Genomic DNA, 20,563 nt, shown 5'->3' on the forward strand with positions numbered 1-20,563 from the left:
ATCAATAACAAGACCACAAAAACTATCTATAGTAACACTAGATCATTCAGGACGAGCCGGTCGCGAGTGTTGCCGGTGACCCGCCGTCGGAAGCGCCGCCCACTGGGGGGCTTGCAAAACTCGAGAAGTGACAAAGATCATCCGAGATTCATGATTTATGTACAACACAGGTTAATTTGTGGCAATACGAAGTTTGTCGGGTCAGCTAGTATATATATATAAATTATGCTATAAAGTTTCACGTTAGCATAAAAAAAATTTATTCACTATACTTTTAACACTTGATCGTTCCTAACTACACACAAGACTGAATTGAAAATTAATTCTATAAGGCTTATATCTACTGAATCTGCTGATGCGTCGTTTCCTCGGGTGGTTCGATTCTGATTCAACCTTTGTCCGCGTGGTTCGATCGGGTCTTGCAGTCGTCATCGGTTGTTGATCGATGGTTGCGTTGATGGTTTGGTTCCTCGGTTTGTTGCTATGGGTCCCGGCTAGGTTTTCGCTGACGTCTTGACTTCGGGTGCGCTTTGGTCGGGTAGTTGTGGTGTAACGCCTCCCCTCTTAGATTGTCGTCCGTCCTCGGGCGATTTACCGAAAAGGATGAGACTTGGTAATGGTGTCGGTTTAATTTGCTTGATAGGGTCTTTAGGTTCCGTGGTGGTTCCAGCATGGTTATGGATTTCTAGAAAGGATTCTTCCTTTGATTTGATTTTTCTGTTGATAATATAAATAGTAAGAGAGCAGATAATGATTAGTATGAGGAGGATTCCTCCTCCAATGGTTGTTCTTCTTTTAGAACGATGCAAATCCAGTTTTACGTCCTGGAGGCTGTTCAAATTTTCCAATTTGAGGTGAGAGAACTCGTTTTGTTCTTCCGTGTAGTTTAGTTGTATCATCTTGCTTCCAAACACTGGAAGGAGGTATTCTTCGTTATTTTCCAGAGAGACTTGGCTATTGTATGTAATGTTCATCACTTTTATTGTGCAATTGTTTGCTTCTATGACTGTCGGAGTGTTGATCAATCTAGAGCTGTTGCATGAATCGGAAATCAGTACTTTTTCGTTTGTGTCAATAAGTATGATTCCTTTCTTGATTTCTTCTACACGGGTAGTTTGTCTTACGGGTTTTATGTCGCATTTTGGTGTGCGGTGATTTAAGAGGTTATAGATGCATTCGTCCTCGAGAAGAGTTGTCTTTTCACATATGTCGCAATGTTCAGTCTGTTTGTAAATGGAGTCTCCATGCTTTGCCACCAGCTTTATGTTTGTGTGGATTCGTGTGTTATTTATGTTGAGCGGTTGAATGTTGATCAGATCGAACTCGTTGTCGTCCAGAATGGGTATTTTCACCAGTATTAGAATTTCACCTCGGCCTACAATTACGCTTCCTGAGCTATACTGAAATATTTGGTCTAAGTAATCTAATTTTAGTTTCTGTGCATTTAGTCTGTTAAAACTATATTTTTTCTCTTCAAATGAGAATAAATTCCTGTTTAAAACGCTAAATTTGGCAAATTCTATTTGTTCTTCTATATTACTAAGAATTTGGATTATTAAGTCAAGGTTTATGATCAGGTTGATGTATTCCAAATCGGCCCTAACAGTTAACGAACTGTTCCTTTGCTCTACGATGTGTTTGTTAATCTTTTTGAGAATATCCGTAATATTATTGATTTTGTTTTGTATTTTTTCATTGATGATTATTTGTCTTGATAGAGATTTCGAGACTGAATTTTCCTGTTTTGCTAGGGTACCTAAACTCTGATTTATGATTTCTAGATCGTCATTGTCTGGATTGCCTGCTAACAATTTTATCACTGATCCTAATGCATTGACTAGTGCTCTTCTGGTTCTGTGGGAATACAAACTCATCAATTTTCCTCTAGCATATTGGATTTTGAAATCTAGTGTGTTACGTAAATGGTCAATGATTTTCAGGTTTTCAGCTGTTCTTTCGATATAGTCTATGTTATTCTCGATAGATTGGATGTTAATTTTATGTATAATCCTCTCAAATCCTAACCTTATCCTGACTTGTTTTAGCTTTATGGCTATTATGCCATTGTTATGGGATACATCTTTAAATTTGGTACTGTTTATTAAGGCGATGAATGGTAAACTGTAACGAGAATTAAATGATTGGTTTATTGGTTAGTTTTTTATTCTGTTTTTATGTATTTTGATGTCGTTGACATCTTCAAATGTTAGTTCATTGTTGGTTTTAACGGTTGTAGTTTTAAATGGGTCTTTATCTTTTGTTAGGCGTTGTGAGTTTTTAATATACTTAATGTCGCCAGGGTAAAGATTTGTGGGTTTTTTGTTAGTTTCGTGCTGTTGTTCATATTCGTTTTTTCGCCTATTTAGTTCGATTTTTACCGCTGACTGTAATTTTTTTGCTGTTTCCGATATCTCTTCCATATTTGTTGTTCCTGAGTTATTGAATATTAAGTTTCGCGGTTGGTTTTTGATGGCTGAATGGAAGCTATTGTTGTAGATGTCTATTACGATGTTTATTTGTTCGTTTATCGTCAGATTGTTAAACTTCGCCTTATTCGTGCGGAAAATTTCTATTAGTGTCGAGTGGAACCGTTCCACTATACCGTTCGAGTTCGATCCACTCGCGAAGTGTATTTCGATTCCGAGATCGTTAAGGAATCCTACGAAGTCTATAGACCTAAAAGATGGCTCTTGGTCACATACTATAGTCTTCGGTCTTCCGAACTGTCGAATGTGCTCGGTAATCGCGGTTTTTATGTCAATGATAGTTCTAGTGGTTAATGGGATGATGTTTGCGAATTTGGAAAAGGAGTCGACTATAGTGAGCCATTTTTGCCCTTTTAAAAAGAAAATGTCTATATGAACTCGATCGAAAGGTTTTTCTCCAAATATACTCTTTCTTATTAGTTTCGGTGGTTTTCTGTCATATTTAGCTTTTTTGCAAATATCACATGAATTGATAAAAATTTTGAGTTTTCGGTCGAGTTGTGGGAAAAAATGGGTTTGCATTATTTGGTTCTTATTTTCCTTTATGCCACGATGCCCATAGTGGTGTATGTTTCTTATGGTTTCATCCTGCTCTTCTTCCATTCTTATGTCGTCCAGTAAGGTTTCTGAAATGAAAACTTTGTATATATTATTACCTGTGAAGTGTTTTTTGTAAGTTTCTTGGACCAATTGCGCTAGTGACACGGGGACTTTTAAGCAATTTACACCCTTCGGGTTGAGGGTTCGTTTTAATATTTCTATCACGTTTTCTTCGGTGTATTCTTTTCTGACAATTGTGTGTCTATGGAATTTTGGAAAGACTTGCTCGTACGCTGATAACTCTATATTACCAATTTTAAATAAAACTTGCGTTCTGAAAACATTGATTGGCCTTTCGGTATATCTGATAAAATAATCGTCGCTTGTGTCTGCCGAGTGTACCGTCATTATGTCGCTTTCATCATCCGAATCTTCTGCTGCTCGCTCAGACGGTTCAACGTTTAAAGATAGCGATGATTGCGAATGCATGTTTAAATGGTTTTTCAAATTTACGCGTGACAATGCGTCGGCGACTACGTTTTGTTTGCCTGGTTTATAGATAAGTTCATAATCAAACTCTTCTAAAGCCAATTTTCCTCTAATAATTCTATGGTTTGCGTTACTAAGTGAGAAAGTTAGTGGTTGGTGGTCTGTGAACATTTTAAACTTCCTTCCATAAAGATAAGGTCTGAAGTGTTTCACTGCCCATACAATTGCCAGGAATTCTTTCTCTGTCGTTGAGTAGCGCTCTTCTGTTTGGTTTAATGTCCTTGAAGCATATGCGATAGGTCTGTCACGCCCTATCGGACCTTGTGACAACACAGCGCCTATGGCATAGTCGCTTGCGTCTGTTGTCAGTAAAAATTCTTTATTGAAATCTGGGTAAACTAATACCGGGTCAAGCATTAAAAGTTCTTTACATTTTTCAAAACACCTTTTTATTTCGGGTGTAATTTCAAATTCAGTTTCTTTCCTGAGGAGTGCTGTTAGTGGTTTAACGATTTTTGCGAAATCCTTGATAAATCGCCTGTAGTAACCGAGCATTCCTAAAAATTGCCTTATTTCTTTTTCACTTGAAGGTAGTGGCCATTGTTTAATAGCTTCTATTTTGTCGCTATTTGGTCGTACTCCGTCTTCAGAGACTGTATGACCTAAAAACTGAGTTTCTTTTCTAAAAAACTCGCATTTGTCAAGTTGAATTTTTAATCTCGCGTCCTTTAATTTTTCAAGCACTTGAGATAGATTTTTTGCGTGTTCTTGAAGGGAGCTGGAGAAGACAATTATATCGTCCATGTAGACGAAGCAGCATACTCCGATTAAGTCTCTTAGAATGCAGTCCATGACTCTTTGAAACGTCGCTGGGGCGTTCTTTAATCCGAATGGCATACGAGTGAATTCGTATTTGCCACCGTTTACCGAAAAAGCGGTTTTTCTGTATCTTCCTTTGCCAACTGAATTTGGTGGAAGCCAGAAACCAAATCGATCGTTGAGAAGTATTTTGCTTTACCTAATTTATCCAGAATATCCGTGATTTCTGGTATGGGATATTTATCATTGATTGTTTTTTCATTAAGTTTTCTATAATCAATGACTAAACGAAATTTCTTTTTGCCAGACGCATCAGGTTTCTTTGGGACTACCCATACAGGAGAGGTGTATGGTGATATAGATTCCTTGATTATTCCGTCCGCAAGCATTTTCTTTATTTGGTCTTGTACCTCACTTTCGTATACGTAAGGATATTTGTACGATTTGGAGTGTACTGGCACATTGTCGACCGTTCTGACGTTGTGCTTTATTTTGTGGGTGAACGACAGTTTATCTGTCTCCACGTAAAGAACGTCTCTATAGTTGTTGATTACTTTCTTGAGGGCATGCTTCTCTTCATCATTCATGTGATCGTCTCTAAATGTGTATTTCGCAGGGTCGACCGTTTTTGGTAAATCCATCAGGTCGAACGGGTCATTTTCAATTTCTTTATCTAAGTCATTAGAAAGTTTGAGTTCGTTTGCGTTAATTTCGATCGATGTTTCTGAGTGATTTTGCACTGCTATAAAAGCTACGTTGTTTGTGCTTCTGTAGAGGCCTGGTAATATTGAAAAATTGTCGAAAGGTTTTTCTTCTTTTACGAGAAAATCTCCATCATTTTTTGTTCTGATTTTTACAAATTGAAATTTTTGTTCTGTTAAGTTTATTTTATGTTTTTCGGGGAATCTCTTTTTCATATGGAAGGTCTTTCTACCGATTTTCAAAATGTTTTTGCTAACATCGATTTTCGCATTAAGATCTCGTAGTGACTCGTATCCAATGAGTCCATCAAAAAATTTATGAAATTCGAAAATGAAAAATTTTAATTTTTTGTTAATTTGAAATGGGTCAAATGATGCCGATTTATCTATGATGTGTGTGCCTTTTATATTGGTCACTTTTGATGTTGGCTCTATCTTACAGTTTTCAATATTTACGTGTGCTGGCGATATGTAATTTTTGTTCGCTCCTGTGTCGAGCAAAAATTTCATTTCACCTTTTGAAGTTTGGATAGTTATGTACGGAACGAAATTGTTGTCATTTTTTGTTATTTTGACGTAGGACTACGTCTTTGTTTACTATACTGGGACGGGGTAGCACTTTGTAAATTATGAGACAATTTCGTTATTTAGATTTACAAATATCAATTAACAAAATCTTTACACACTCTTCGCTTTTTCTCATTTCTTAACGAATCTTCCAAACTATAAGACCAACTATCGTGAAATTTGAAAGTTAGCTGTTTTCTAAGGGTTCCCTGTCATTTGCAATCTATTTCTTTCGAATAGGAATAAATTTCGTTTTTACTTCGATATAACGTAACGAGAATATAATATAATATAATCGGTTGAAGAGAAGAGGTAGATGCGTTCTTTTTTTCAACGGTTTACTTTCAGGACATCAACTTTGATTAAAGTTAATGTTCGAATGATTAGATCGATCGAAGAGTAAGTATAATTGAAAGGATGGTTTTACACTCTTACAAACTTGTTTACTTTCAGGACATCGAATTCGTCTAGGTTCTATGTTTAAATAATAACATCGATCAAAGTGTGTGGGTAATTTCGAATTTTTACAAAAGTTGTTTACCTTCAGGACTTCAATTGTGTCCAGCTTAGCTGATAATGAATAATTATTGTCCTACTGGAAGGCAAGGGTTCGGTTACATTTTTTCTAGAATCGAAGTAAACGAAGCCGCAGGTGTATAAAATTGTCGTCCCGGGCCTGGGAAGCAAAAGAGTGCTTCTATGTGATTGGCTGATTTTGACAATACCTACTATTTATACTTTTTTTTTTAATAGTAATTTGACAAATTATTTTTATATTTGCTATATTTATCAATTTTTAGAAAAATTACTGATCGATTGATGCAAATATCTCGAAAATCCATTGAAAAATGGCTGAGTTATAAGCGCGCAAACCATAACCACTTTTCGTTACATGCACATTTCTCGAATTTCTAAAGTGCACCCCAATATAGAATAGAAAACAAAAACGTAGTTCTACGTTAAAAATCTTTATTCTTAGAACCAATCATCAACTTTGTAAGATCTGATCTACGCCCTTGCCGACGGCTTGCTGCACGCTGTCGTACCCGTCCGCTTTCAGTAGCTCCTCAAGCTCCTGTTTGACTCGTATCACAATCGGTGGTCCATGGTAAATAAACGCCGTATATAGTTGAACCGCGCTGGCACCGGCCAGAATTTTATTGTACGCATCGCGACCGCTGAAAATCCCTCCAACGCCGATGATGGGAATCTTTCCCTCGGTCCATTTGTACACCTTGGCCACCAGTTGGGTAGATCTTTGGAACAATGGCTGCCCACTCAAGCCGCCCAGCTGGCCGGCATTGATGCTCTTCAGACTAGATGGCCTTTCGATGGTTGTATTCGATACGATTAGTCCGTCGACGGCACATGCTTTGCTGCATACAACTGTGACTATCTCCTGGATGTCTTCATCGGACAAGTCCGGTGCCAGTTTCACCATAATAGGTCTTTGTTCTGCCAGCGGCAGGGAACTCCGTACCTTCAGGACTTCACTCAACAATACGAAAAGCGTACTTTTGTTTTGCATAGTCCTCAAACCGGGCGTATTCGGGCTACTTATATTGATAACGAGATAATCAGCTAAGCCACTAAATCGTTTCACTCCTTTCACGTAATCGCGGATCGCATCCTTAGAAAGCTTATTTTTTCCTAAATTTATTCCTAACACAACATCTTCGCCACACTTTTGACGAGCTTCTTTCAGCCGCTCGTAAACCACTTTGTGGCCCTCACTATTAAATCCGTATCTGGAAAAAAAAAATTGGTGATATGAAACAATATAATGGTAACAGAACACGTTCAGTCTCCACACATACCTATTGACAATCGCCTTATCCTCTTTCAGACGAAACACTCGCGGTCCCGGGTTTCCCGGCTGCGGCTGGGGCGTAACCGATCCGACCTCCACAAAGCCGAACCCAAGCAAATGCAGTCCACAGACCGCTTCGCCCTGTTTGTCAAACCCGGCAGCGATACCGACCGGATTGCGCAGAACCATATTCATCAGCTGGGTGCGCAGAACGCCGGGATCTTGATATCCGGGTCGAATCAATCCCAGCTTCAGGCCGAACACCGCCAGATGATGAGCAGTTTCCGGCGGAGCGAGCCGAACGATCGGCATGAAAATGTTTTCGTAGAACCTTTCATTTCCCTTGTACAGGCAGGTGATGCTAAAGGTTGCTGCTCCGAGCGCTGTTACCTTCAATAGAGGGCGAACTGGATTCATGATTGAGCAGTGTGATTGAGCTGGCTGTGGAGAATAATCAAAAGGATCGTTCGGATGAGAAGCTTTACTGCTGGTCTGATTTTGCACTAGTTTATTTTTTCGTAAAGCTGATCTATTTATACGTAGTTAGGTAAATTCAATTATTCTAAATCCTTATGGCTAATTGGAGTGAAAGTGATAACTTTGGTTTTTCCTATCTTTCGATACAAATTCAAATCATTTGATCCAGGTGTGGTGAAAGAGATAGAGAAGTGGGAAATTATTTACCGACTGATTCCCTGAACTGTACCTGGTTGGTTGGTATTTCCATTTTCGTGCATTCATTGTTAAAGGGCGTAGACAATTTTACCTAATGAATAATACGAAATTATTTACTCTGCCTGTTCCTTCCGCTAGTCAAAACAAAGGTTACTTTCTCCCGGCTTATCTTTGACGCTACCTGGGGCGGGGGTAAAGTGTGTTCGGACCGTTCGGACCCTGCCTGATAAACATGGTAAGTGCATATACACGTGGTACACTGTAACTACCTATGCAGCCTAATCACCAAAGGGGTCTTGCTCAGATACCTGGTTTTGGATTATGGTTTGTTTTGTTGATCCTTTCTTCTAATCTTTCTACAATTCGTACACGCAGGTATTGAAAATACACGATTTATGAACCTACTTTTCAAAACCTTCTTTAGTTACAGAAAATAAAATGAATTTGGGATTTGATTAAATAATCTAATAAACGTTTAATTAGATGCGTCCGTTACAACAGGCTTTGTCTTAGGACGGCAAGTCACTTAAGTAAGTAAGTATTTCAATTAAACTTTTTATACGACTCACGAATGTTCAATTGCTGGGGCCCCACGATTCATGAAATCATTTAAGTAGAGCTTTTGGGGTCCAAGCTCCGAAAATATTACCAGCTTCAATTCTAAGTATTTAAAAGTAGAGTTAGTATTTCATCCGCAGTTATTTGAGTACTTATAAATATTGAACTGTCAGCTTAAGCTCCATACTTATGTCGAATTTGTTTATTCAATCCGGGTTGACACTCAGGAAAATTTTCTGTACATCATGGAAATAATCCGCAAACTTTTCCCCTCTTGCTTGTTTGCGATTGCTTGCTTGGGTTTCTAGTTGAAAGTCTAGGTCTGGCGGAAGAAATTCGCGCTTCAGCTGCTTTTTCGGCCAATTTACGTCCATTGTCCTTACCGTCATATTTCAATCGCCATTCTGAGATAGGAATTCGTTTCATCGGTTCTTTATTTCGTTTCGATTTTCGATGTTTTCTGTTCTTATTCCTTCGATTTTGGGACTATTTGGAATTGGATGAGCTATCAGACATCGTCGTTGATGACGACTCAGAGCTATCGCTCGATTCAGTCGAAGAATTTTCGGTCGACGTGTACGGATTCGACATAACGGTTTTTTGGGGTTTTTCCTTATTATAGTTCTTATTTTTCCGTTTCCTTTTCCTGAAACTATCTGAGCTATCGGAGCTACTGATTGGCTCTGTCGATAATTTGGCATCTGATTCGGAAACATCTGTAGTTGATGTACCTTCAATTTCCTTCCATTTCAATTTCTTCCTCTTTTCCTGTTTCTCACTTTTCTCCTCTGTTACGCTGAGTACTTCTTCTCGGTTTTCGAAGGAAATCGCGGGGGCGCTATTTTGCTCAGTTTGCAGTTTCATTTTTTCATTCATTTCCAATAGTAGTTTTTCTAATTTTCTTTTTCTTTTAATATTTTCCTCCATTTCCAATTTTCTATGTTTCTCCGCCTGAATCTCTTTTTCTTTTCTCGCCCTTTCTTGATCGGATGTTTGTAAAACAAAATCCTTAAAGGCCTTTATCAATGGTCCAATATTTTCAATTTTCCCTTGTTCAAATTCTGTTAACTTATCTAATATATTTTCAGATCGTTTCATTGTACATTCTAATTCATATTCTTTGGACTGGGCTGATTTCTGTCCCCCAACAGCACCCTCTAAAGACCCGTCATCGTCCTCTAGTGCAACTACTGTCTCATTCAAATGATCGATTTCAGTTCTCACTTCTAGTAAAGCTTCTTCAATACCCATCTCATCTGGCCCTTCTCCCGACTCTTCGGTTCTAGGAGCGGACGGAAAACGGAAATGCTTCTCAAAAATCTCATTAATCTGCTTCTCGATGGCCCTAACCTGTGAGGAATATTTTCTCGCGTCTAATGCCACAGATAAGTGAGCAATTCTGACACGGTAGTGAATCATTCTCGTTCTTAATTTTTCAATCTGTCTAGTATCGACTTTTGGATGGTCTAGAATCTCACCAATTTATGTGAGAGTGGAATTGATCAAAGCGATTTCTTCGGAAGCGGAGCGCCATGTCCGAGCAAATGCGGCGGATACGTATCCCATCGCCCTTTCCTCTTTCATCCTATCTTTAAGCTTACGTCGCTTGACGCTTTCATGATCCTCTCTTCGAAATAGAAGATTATGGATTAAAAGCTCATGCTCTACCTCTTCTATCGTAAGATGCGATACATTCATAGTCTTATATGAATTTTGTAAATCCATTTTAGCGATAATTTAAGAAAAACGAAATAAATATATGATCACAAAGGTCCACAAACTTTTTTTAATCCGAATACTTTGTACCAAACGTATTATTTCCGAATGTTATTTAGTCAAGACCCATTAATTGATTCTCTAATACTCAATTAAACTAAATTTGCTTCGCGTAAATCTATTTAGTTCACCCACAATCGCAAATCGTAGCTTTAATAAGCGTAAGTTATCGATTAGGCTAAATTCAGTTGAAACGGTAAGTATGATTTGCGCAATCGTTACTCACTTAAACCCTTGTGCGTTTTAGTTTGGAAAATTAATTCAATTTTACAAGTTCCTCCTACACTCCGAGTTTTCAAAAACTATTTTTGAAATCTTGATCCGTGTTCGACTTATAAGTTGGGCGCCAATTGTTACCTCCGAGGCCGGAAGGGCCTCGGTTAAGTTCACCCCTGGTTCCTGGTCGAACCACTGGGAACCGTGTAGGGGCTGGGCTCTCAAGACCTCTTTTCTCACTGGCTAGCTCAACCTTGAGAACGCGAAGGCTTTCAGGGTCGGCTCCGGGTCTACTTTCGGGATCAAGAGATCAAAACCCTAAATTAAACTTTTACAATCTTTTATTAACCTAACTTTTTTTTCCACTCTACTCACGATGCTGTGTTTACTTTGGTTTTCTGCTACCGGTGCTGTTGGTCGGCCGACCGTTGCTGCTTGCGATGAACTCCTCTGGCTTTTGATCTGCTTTAGTGTTCGACATCGGAACGAAAATTGAAGTCCGGGTTCCGGTCCGGTCCGGTCCGGTAAAAAATCGGAACGAACTTTTTAGGTCCGATTTAGTTCTGTTCCGGTTCCGGTCCGATTCCGGTCCGGAAGTCCGAAATTGTCCGGATGGAAAATTTACCAATTTTAAAAAAGTAGGTAAACGTCAAAGGCAAAGCTTTGAATGTGTGGAACCTGTAATCTGTAACTTCTAAACGCCATACGGCTCCTTGAAGCGGATTATAAAAAAAATTGCGGCACCATTGACTGGTGCTTGGCAGCTTACCCATCATGGAAAATTCCTAAACTAAGTTATTTTCTGTTTGACCTACCCTTTTTTCGAAAATTTAAGTGCATTCCAAAATGGTGCACATTCAGATATAAAAGTCAGTTTTTTAATAAAAAAATTGTCTTTCAACGCCTCTAAAAATTCAATAAATGCAATACCGATGCTAAAACGATGGGTCAAAAAGATAATAATTTTATCCGCTTTATAAAAATTAGTAGTGAAGTTAGAAATATGATTTCGATAAAAACACAATTAAAGTTTTTATGCACTCAGGACACGTTTGATACAAACAGCTGTAACTTTAGAAGTAACCATCAAAATGTTTTCCATTCAATTGTGCTGATGGGGTCAGTCCCGGCGTAGTGGTTAGCATTCACCACTCTCACGCCGAGGACCCGAGTTCAAATCCCAACCCCGCAGAAGTCATGAATGACCCAAGCTGGTTAAAGTGACTATAATCGAACAAAAATTGCTATGATTAGCAATTGAGTGGATCAGAAGAAAAGGGGTGTAAATGACAAAAAGTAAATTTCGAGAAAATCAGCTCCAAAATTAACATCATCTATAAAATTCGTCAGGTCATATAATACAAAACTAATGACGCACTATGGTTGTGTTAACATTTCTTTATTAAATTCTATTGATGTCTTGGAAAAGCATTTTGATTTTCGGGACTTAGAAGACATTTTTGAAAATGTAATTTGCACTTACACCTCTTTCCTTCTAAGTTGTGCACTTGTACCCCTTTCATTCCAAGCGATTATAAGGAATTACTACTTAGAGAGAAAAAGGTGCAAGTGTATATCTTGAAGCCATAGTACTTCATGAAAATCTGATACTCTTCCGCCCAAACCTATACGATAATTTAGAAAAATCCGTTGAAACTATTGTAGTTATGTTTTAAATTGGACCATAAGCGTGAAATTCGGTTACCTATGGCATTACCAAGAAGATGAAGTGCCATAATTACATAACTTTTAAAATGAATTGTTTGAAATTAAATTTTGAGGGATCGAAATGTACGAGCCGATGCTGTGAAGCGTTCGGTTTCAAGACCCACAGATATTTGCTAATTTTTCAAAAATAAATTGGCTGGACTTGTTTGGGAGCCTTAAGCAGAAAGTGGATTATTGCTAGCGAAATTATTGCCATTCCTCAATACTGAGGAAGTTAAAAAAATTAGTTTTAAACATATAAAGCAAGTCCTAGTCATGTTTATGTATGACGGTGTTAACCGTAGTGCTGTGAAAGAAGCGCACGCATCTTAAGGGAGAAGCTGCGAGGACAGGGTTTATCATAAATTCTACCCAAACAAAGTATATGGTGGCTGGTAGAGAGTGTGGTAGTCCTTCGGGTGTAGGAACTGCGGTGGTCATAGCTGGAGATACTTTTGAAGTGGTCGACGAATTTGTTTACCTTGGTACGTTAGTAACATGTGACAACGAGCCGATTGAGCCGTGAAGTAAAAAGGCGGATAGCGGCTGTCAACAGGGTCTTCTACGGATTACGTAGCCAGCTGAGGTCCAGTAGCCTACAACTCCGTACAAAACTAGCGCTTTTTAAGACGCAAACTCTCCCGGTGGTACAGTATGGCCACGAAGCGTGGACATTGAAAGAGAGCGATCGACGAGCTCTTGGCGTTTTTGAGCATAAGATCCTGCGATCAATTCTTGGCGGCATATTAGACGAGGGAGTGTTGCACAAACGCATGAATCATGAAATATACCAAGTATACAAAGACGCGGATATTGTGAAGTGAATAAAACACGGCAGGCTACAATGGGTGGGCCTCGTAGCAAGGATGCCGGAAAAGAGACCAGCGAAAACAATATTTAGCAGAGAACCCGATAGAGGCCGACGATTTCGAGGCAGACCCCGTACCCGGTGGATGAGCGCCGTTGACGATGATGTTAGAGCAGCGGGTGTTAGGGGCGACTGGAGAGAGGTAGGCCAAGACCGAGAAATGTGGAGACGGCTCCTGAATTCGGCATGGATTCGATAAACGGATTGTCGCCGAAGTAAAGTAAAGTAAAGCAAAGTAAAACCTAGCTGCTAACTAGGTACCGTTCTGATTCAAACTTCGAACACTTAAGCCATGCTGAAACTTTCTTCAAAGTAAAATGTTCGAAACTTTTGTTAATGCTATCAGAGATGAGGTCCTAGATCTTACTCTGTGCAACACTTCTATAGCTAAGAAGGTCAAAAACTGGCATGTCTCTGACGAACTAAGTTTATCAGACCACAGGCATATCGTTTTTGATATTGAGGCAAACTCTCTCAGGAGAGAACAATCCGGAAATCCGAAGAAAACCAACTGGAGTTCATTCAGAGAACATCTGGGAAACTCTCGGAATTCCTGTCATATTAATATACGCACACCAGCTGAGCTGGACGTTGAAGCCAATGACCTACAAAGTAGGATTATTGATGCTTATACTGCAAACTGTCCGTTAATCACGCGGATAGTCTACCGTGACGTATCCTGGTGGAATGAATCGCTCAGCAACCTTATTCGGGAGGCTGGGCGTTTATTCAACAGGACAAAGATCACGTTTAATTGGGAGGCCTACAGGGCATCTCTCACCAAATACAACGCAGAGCTTCGCAAAGCCAAAAGAAAGTCCAGAGTCAAATTTTGCGAAAGCATCCAGACTCTGCCTGTGACGGCGCGACTCTAAAAAGCGTTAGTCAAAGACCATAATAATGGCCTAGGGCAATTGTAAAAAGAAGTTGTCAGTCTCACTGTTACTACTAGGGAAACGTTGGAGATTCTTATGAACACGCATTTCCCTGGTTCGACAGTGCGACAGTTTCCACTGCGGTCAGTTTTACTATCAAAAGTGCACCGGACTTTTCCGGACTTTCAACAGAATTCCTGGTCCGGTCCGGTTCCGGAACGCTTCGTTCCGGTTCCGGTCCGATAAAAAATCGGACTCTAAAATTTCGTTCCGATCGGACTTCGGACCGGACATCGAACCGGACTTTCCGGACTTTACCCGGTCCGATGTCGATCACTACTTATTACGACTGCAGGTGCGAGGTTTTCCCTGCTCTATCGAACTGCTTAACCCCGGCCCGTCACCGCCTCCCCTGGAGCGCGTGTGACCTCAGAAGCGGGGGTTCGAAGGCGGGTACGTTTTTCCGATGGATTTTGCCAATCACTCGTTGATCTACCGTCTAGGGGCTGGTAAACCGGGTCGGCGTATTCAGGCCGAATAATATTAATGGGTTCTGACTATGCTAATCCACTTCATGTGCCACGGATCGTATACACAGATATCGTGCTATATAATAAGCACCACTTACTTTAATAAGTTAAAGATTTTAACTAATTTTTATTGAATAGCCGGACCTAATTAATTTTGTTCTGACTTAGTGAACCATCTAATCGAAAGTGGTGGTAGCTCCACTGTCGCTGGAGGGAGAAACTCCTCTTTCTATTTCCTGCCGTTTTTTAAGCCATTGAACTGATATTTTATTTCGTTTGGTGTTTGTAGAGTTGTGGATTATGTTTTGTATCGTTGCATCGTGAGTGTTTTTTAATTAGTCCCTCGATTTTATTTACTCGTAAATAATTTTACTTTTTACCTATTTTTCCCTAATTTATTTATTTATTTTTAATTTCGATTTTGATTTAATTTTTATATTTATAATAATGTATCATTTGCTTCAAAACGCTCACCCAACCTAAACCTATGAATTATTTATATGCAAAATTCATCACGAACTCTAGTTTGCTTCACGATACATTCAATTTATTTCGATCTACCTGGGTGTTATAGGGTAAAGAGTGCGAAACGGTAACAACTTATGGCAAAATTCTTGCACCTGACCGTTTTGTAACTCCGTTTGTCGTTGCTGGCGAACCTTTCCTCTGGGCTAGCGGGCACGTGCTCTTCGTACTGGCGTTTTTAGACGGTGAGTTCTTTTTTTCGCAGCTCTACCAGGACGAACCAAAAAGATTCACGCGGAGTCTCTGGGATTCCTCCACATTGGAATCGAAAAAAGTCGAAATTGGACCGAAACTGATAAAAAACAAGAAGAGAGAAGAGGAAAAACAGTAGAATCAATATACATAGAATGCCAGTGTCGCTGTTTTTCTACAAGACTCATTATGGTAAACATGATGCTAACAATCTGTATCAAGTCTGTGAATCGGGAACTTCATTATCAAAGCTGCTCATTGTTATTTATCTGTTCTTTATCTGTGCGCTGGTTGGTGTTGTCATCAGTGCACTCATCGCTGTTTTCATGCCAGTGAAATGTTTTTAAACGCTAATTTTCTTATCGTCCGGATGAATAGAATCCCACAACTGCGGCCTTCTGCACCGATTTTTTCAGAAATTTGAAGCAAGTGAAGTTTACAATCAGATCACATTACTTGGCAGCCATATTCGAAATTTCAAACTGGCTGTCAAAGTTTGACAGTGAGATTCCCCTTTTGATGCATCTCAGGCACACACACATATGCATATATAATGTAAATACATTATCTGAATATGTATGATGTTCACCACGCGCACTGCAGCGACACTGGCATTCTATATATATTGATTATACTGGAAAAACGGACCTGAAAATAAAGAAAAACGAAAGAAAAAGACGAATAACAAAATAGAGGAAAATCAGGGGATTGGAAAAGGGCGAAAAAACGGAAATAGTGAAAGAGAAAACATCGGGAAAAAGTAAAAGTGAAAGAAAAAAAAGGAAAACGAAACAAGAAATGTAATACTGAACAGAAAATAAGAGAAACCGAAAGGAAAATGACAGAGGAAACTAAGAAAATGAGGTCAAAAAGACAAAAAGTTAGACAGAGAAAGAAGAAAGAAAAAACAAGAAAAACGGATTAAAGAAAAAGGCAAAACGGAAGATAGAAAACCGAAAAGCGGTAGATGAAATAGGAAAAACCGAAGAGGAAACGGAAAAAGGGAGCCTAAATCAGAATCAGCGAGGAAAAACGGGACAGACGAAGATGAAAAACGAGAATGTAGGTACATAAAAGGGGGTTAGGAGAGGATGAAAACTGGAAACGAAAAAAAGGGAAAGATACTAAAAATGTAGGAATAAGAGAATAACAAAACATGAGTGAATAACATGAGAACTGAAAATAAGAAAAAATGGGACAGGAAGCTAAGAAACACGGGACAGAAAAAAAGAAGACGAAAGGAAAAGGGGAAAAACGGAAGGAAAGTGAGCAAAAACCAAGAAAACGATATAGAAAAAGAGAAAAAAGGAACAAACAGTAAAAAAGGAAAAGGTAATTTCAAGTAAAACTTTGTATCAATGTGCAGTTTGAAGTGAAACTTCCAATTTAAATGAGTCCAAATTCAAGTCTAATTTGAGGGTGTATTTCAAGTCAAATTTAACGTCTCAAACCAAGTCCAATTTGAAGTAGAATTCGAATTCTAATTCAAATCCAATTTATGTTCAATTTGAACTCCAATTTTAAGTTCCATTTCGAGCTTAAATTCAAATGAAATTTCCAGTTAAATATGAGGTAAATAACACCTTCTAATTCTGCTTCAAGTACGATTTCATATCTAATTCCAAGTAAAACTTCCAGTCCAAGTTACTCTCAATGTGAGTCCCAAATTTCAGTTCCATATGAAGTAAAGCTTCAAGCCTAAATTAGTACAAATTCATGTCTAATTTAATATCCTATGTCAAGTCAAATTTAAACTCTGATTTCCAATTCCAGTTCGAAGTCTAATTGCTAGTCCAATTTGCCTTTTGATTTTAAATCCAATTGCACCGGACAGTCCGGCAGTTTTCAACCGAATCGGGTGATGTTTTCGCGATAAGTAATAATAGATTTGCCGTCATACGATTACTCCGTTTTGCAGACCAAAACATTTTTCTAGAAGGTCGGGTCTGGACACGCTTATTGATGTTGTGGACTATTTTTGGGGAAGCACAACTGACTTTTTAGATCAACGCCACACATATTGGCACTCCCGGTGTCGTTGAGACAGTAAAAGCCGAAAGATATTTGAAAATATATACCTAAAAAGTATGAAGGTCTGTGCCTAAGGGCACGTACGCTGCGCTAACGTAGAACTACGAATGCAGATGCAATTCGATAACACTGGACATTCTTCAAAGCTTCCACAGTTTGTTACGCAAGTTTATAACTTTGTTAGATGATTGACCATATTTTGCAATCGATATACGTGTATTGGATTAAAAACAACTTATTCAAAGCATAAAATATTTGTCATTAAACGCAAAACTTTTGGCTAAACAGTAAATAATAATCAATTGATCTGGGTTATTCAAAATTCACTCTTTCACTCTTATCACTACTCTCACTAATTCACTCTTATCAATTTATTCGAAAATAGTTGACAACACCATTTTATTATGGCATATCCTTTGATGTATGCTTGTCTTTCAACTATCATGTAAATGCTAGTTAAAATCACGCAGACTGGAAGATTTTCAATTATTACTACCGTTCTAAGGACATTGGAGGTTTTTCGTGGCTTTTTTCTCTGCTTTTCATATACTTTTACTTTACAGCTGTGCGGGCGTTTTATTCGAATTCAAGAGGACGAAGGATCCTCTTATTTTTACGTTTCCTAGATACGGAAACGGAACGCGAATTTCTTCCTTAAGAACAGGAAGATAGCCTTAGCACTTGGTTTGTGAGTTCGGATTACAACGTTCCTTAAAACAGGAGACGTCTAAGGGTCATGTGATATCATTCCTTAGCAACAGGAAAAGCATCTACATGCGAGGTCTTTAGAACTAGAACACTACTTTATTAAATCGAAACTTAGCTTATATAGTCACAATTATTTACATTACAGAAAAATTTCCCTCTTTTGGGTATCGCTTACATTCTATCCTAATCAAATGTCCAAAAGTTACAAATTCCATCAAAATGTCATAGTAAGAATGAAACGGATAGTTCAATTCATATCAACATAACAGAGATAGATATAAAACTATGTGGGTCTATTTGCCTACCAATACATAAACTTCTATTTGATTTGAAACATGAATTTAAAAGGAACTTAATTTGTATGATAGAAAGAGAAACACATATTTGTCTTAATCTATAAACCTACTCTAAGCATCCTATGGACCTACGTTTATGCTTTCTATGCACCTATGCATTCAAATCGTGGCTTCGTTGCTCTAATACAATGAAAGAGTTAAAATTTCCCTTGCGCATGATAATGCACACAACACGTGCATGGATACGCTGCTGTCACCGCGTGTGGGCGTATGCAAATTAGATAAACAGAAAAAAGGGGAAAAGGCGTGGAAAGGCGAAAAGAGCACAAATCCTTTTGCCCTCGTGTACCATCCGTACTCTACCCTAACCATGCACAACATCATGTAAATAAATATTATGCAACAAGCAAAACAAAACAGACAACTCCGATCGTATTGAGACACACGGCGGGCACCGAACGCAAGCACCGGCGCCATGCATACACTTCACAAGTGCACGCATTTCGCTGAGCTGGCTCTCCGACCGCTCGGTGGCATATGTGACTCGGTGTAAGGACTCGAATTACAATTCCAGAACCCAATGTATCGAACAATGAATCTTTCTGTCCCAGTAGTCTATCTCTTTTTAGCTTTAAGAATGCATTTAGAATAAGGAAAATATCGATATGCATTACCGATATTTTCCACCAAAATCTATACCTATAAAGAAGGATTTCTGTCTGTCTGTCTGTCTGTCTGTCTGTCTGTCTGTCTGTCTGTCTGTCTGTCTGTCCTGTGTTCCTTATAGAATCAAAAACTACTGAACCAATCGGCATGAAAATTTGCATGTAGAGGTTTTTGGGGCCAGGAAAGGTTTTAGTGATGGTTAGAGACCCCTCCCCCCACTAAGAGGGGGGGCTCCCATACAAATGAAACACAAATTTCTGCATAACTCGAGAACTAATCAAGCAAATAGAACCAAATTTGGCATGTGGGTGTTTTCGGTGACAAGAATTTATTCTAGGGTAATTTGAGACCCCTCCCCTCTTTATAAGGGGAATTATAACTCCTCTCCCCTTTAAGAGGGGGGGTTTCCATACAAATTTCCTCATAACTCGAGAACTAATCAAGCAAATGGAACCAAATATGGCATGTGAAAGTTTTCGAGGGCAAGAAAATTTTCTATGTTGAATTAGGACCCCTCCTCACTTTAAGAGGGGGGGCTCCTGTACAAATGAAATACCAATTTCCTCATAACTCGAGAACTAATCAAGCAAATGGAACCAAATTTGGCATGTGTGTGTTTTTGGAGACAAATTTTTTTTCTATGATGAATTGGGACCCCTCCCCACTTTAAGTGAGGGGGGGGGGGGCTCCTATACAAACGAAATACAAATTTCCTTATAACTCGAGAGCTAATCCAGCAAATGGAACCAAATTTGGCATGTAGGTGTTTTTGGTGGCAAGAATTTTTTCTATGATGAATAAGAACCTCTCCCCACTTTAGGAGGGGGGACTCCTATACAAATGAAATACAAATTTCCTCATAACTCGAGAACTAATCAAGCAAATAGAACCAAATTTGGCATGTGGGTGTTTTCGGTGACAAGAATTTATTCTATGGTAAATTGAGACCCCTCCCTCTTTATAAGGGGAATTGTAACTCCTCTCCCCTTTAAGAGGGGGGGCTTCCATACAAATTTCCTCATAACTCGAGAACTAATCAAGCAAATGGAACCAAATTTGGCATGTGAAGGTTTTCGAGGGCAGGAAAATTTTCTACGGTGAATTAGGACCCCTCCCCACTCTAAGAAGGGGAGCTCCTGTACAAATGAAATACAAATTTCCTCCTAACTCAAGAACTAATCAAGCAAATAGAACAACATTTGGCATGTGGGTGTTTTTTTGGTGACAAGAATTTATTCTATGGTGAATTGAGACCCCTCCCCTCTTTGTAAGAGGAATTATAACTCCTCTCCCCTTTAAGAGGGGGGGCTTCCATACAAATTTCCTCATAACTCGAGAACTAATCAAGCAAATGCAACCAAATTTGGCATGTGAAGGTTTTCGAGAGCAAGAAAATTTTCTATGGTGAATTAGGACCCCTCCCCACTTTAAGAGGAGGGGCTCCTGTACAAATGAAATACAAATTTCCTCATAACTCGAGAACTAATCAAGCGAATTGAACCAAATTTGGCATATGTGTGTTTTTGGA

At 38.9% G+C, this 20,563-nt stretch overlaps 1 protein-coding gene across 1 annotated transcript; it reads right to left on the reverse strand.

Moving 5' to 3' along the window:
* Positions 1–4,438: 4,438 nt before the first annotated feature.
* LOC128744178 (dihydroorotate dehydrogenase (quinone), mitochondrial-like) lies at positions 4,439–7,829 on the reverse strand. Its single transcript, XM_053840997.1, has 3 exons — positions 7,420–7,829; positions 6,596–7,350; positions 4,439–5,112 (listed from the first exon to the last, which is right to left on the reverse strand). Exons 1-3 carry the CDS (start codon positions 7,827–7,829, stop codon positions 4,439–4,441), a joined length of 1,839 nt encoding a protein of 612 aa, XP_053696972.1.
* Between the last annotated feature and the right edge of the window lie 12,734 nt (positions 7,830–20,563).

This window comes from Sabethes cyaneus, chromosome 3 (genome assembly GCF_943734655.1).
Source record: "Sabethes cyaneus chromosome 3, idSabCyanKW18_F2, whole genome shotgun sequence".
Lineage (NCBI taxonomy): Eukaryota > Metazoa > Arthropoda > Insecta > Diptera > Culicidae > Sabethes > Sabethes cyaneus.

Coding starts and splice junctions, on each gene's coding strand:
- LOC128744178 (XM_053840997.1), bottom strand. CDS start 7,829: ATGAATCCAGTTCGCCCTCTATTGAAGGTAACAGCGCTCGGAGCAGCA. Junction 7,351..7,419: donor GATAAGGCGATTGTCAATAG/GTATGTGTGGAG, acceptor TTTTTTTTCCAG/ATACGGATTTAATAGTGAGG. Junction 5,113..6,595: donor CGTAGATCAGATCTTACAAA/GTTGATGATTGG, acceptor CAATATTACCAG/GCCTCTACAGAAGCACAAAC.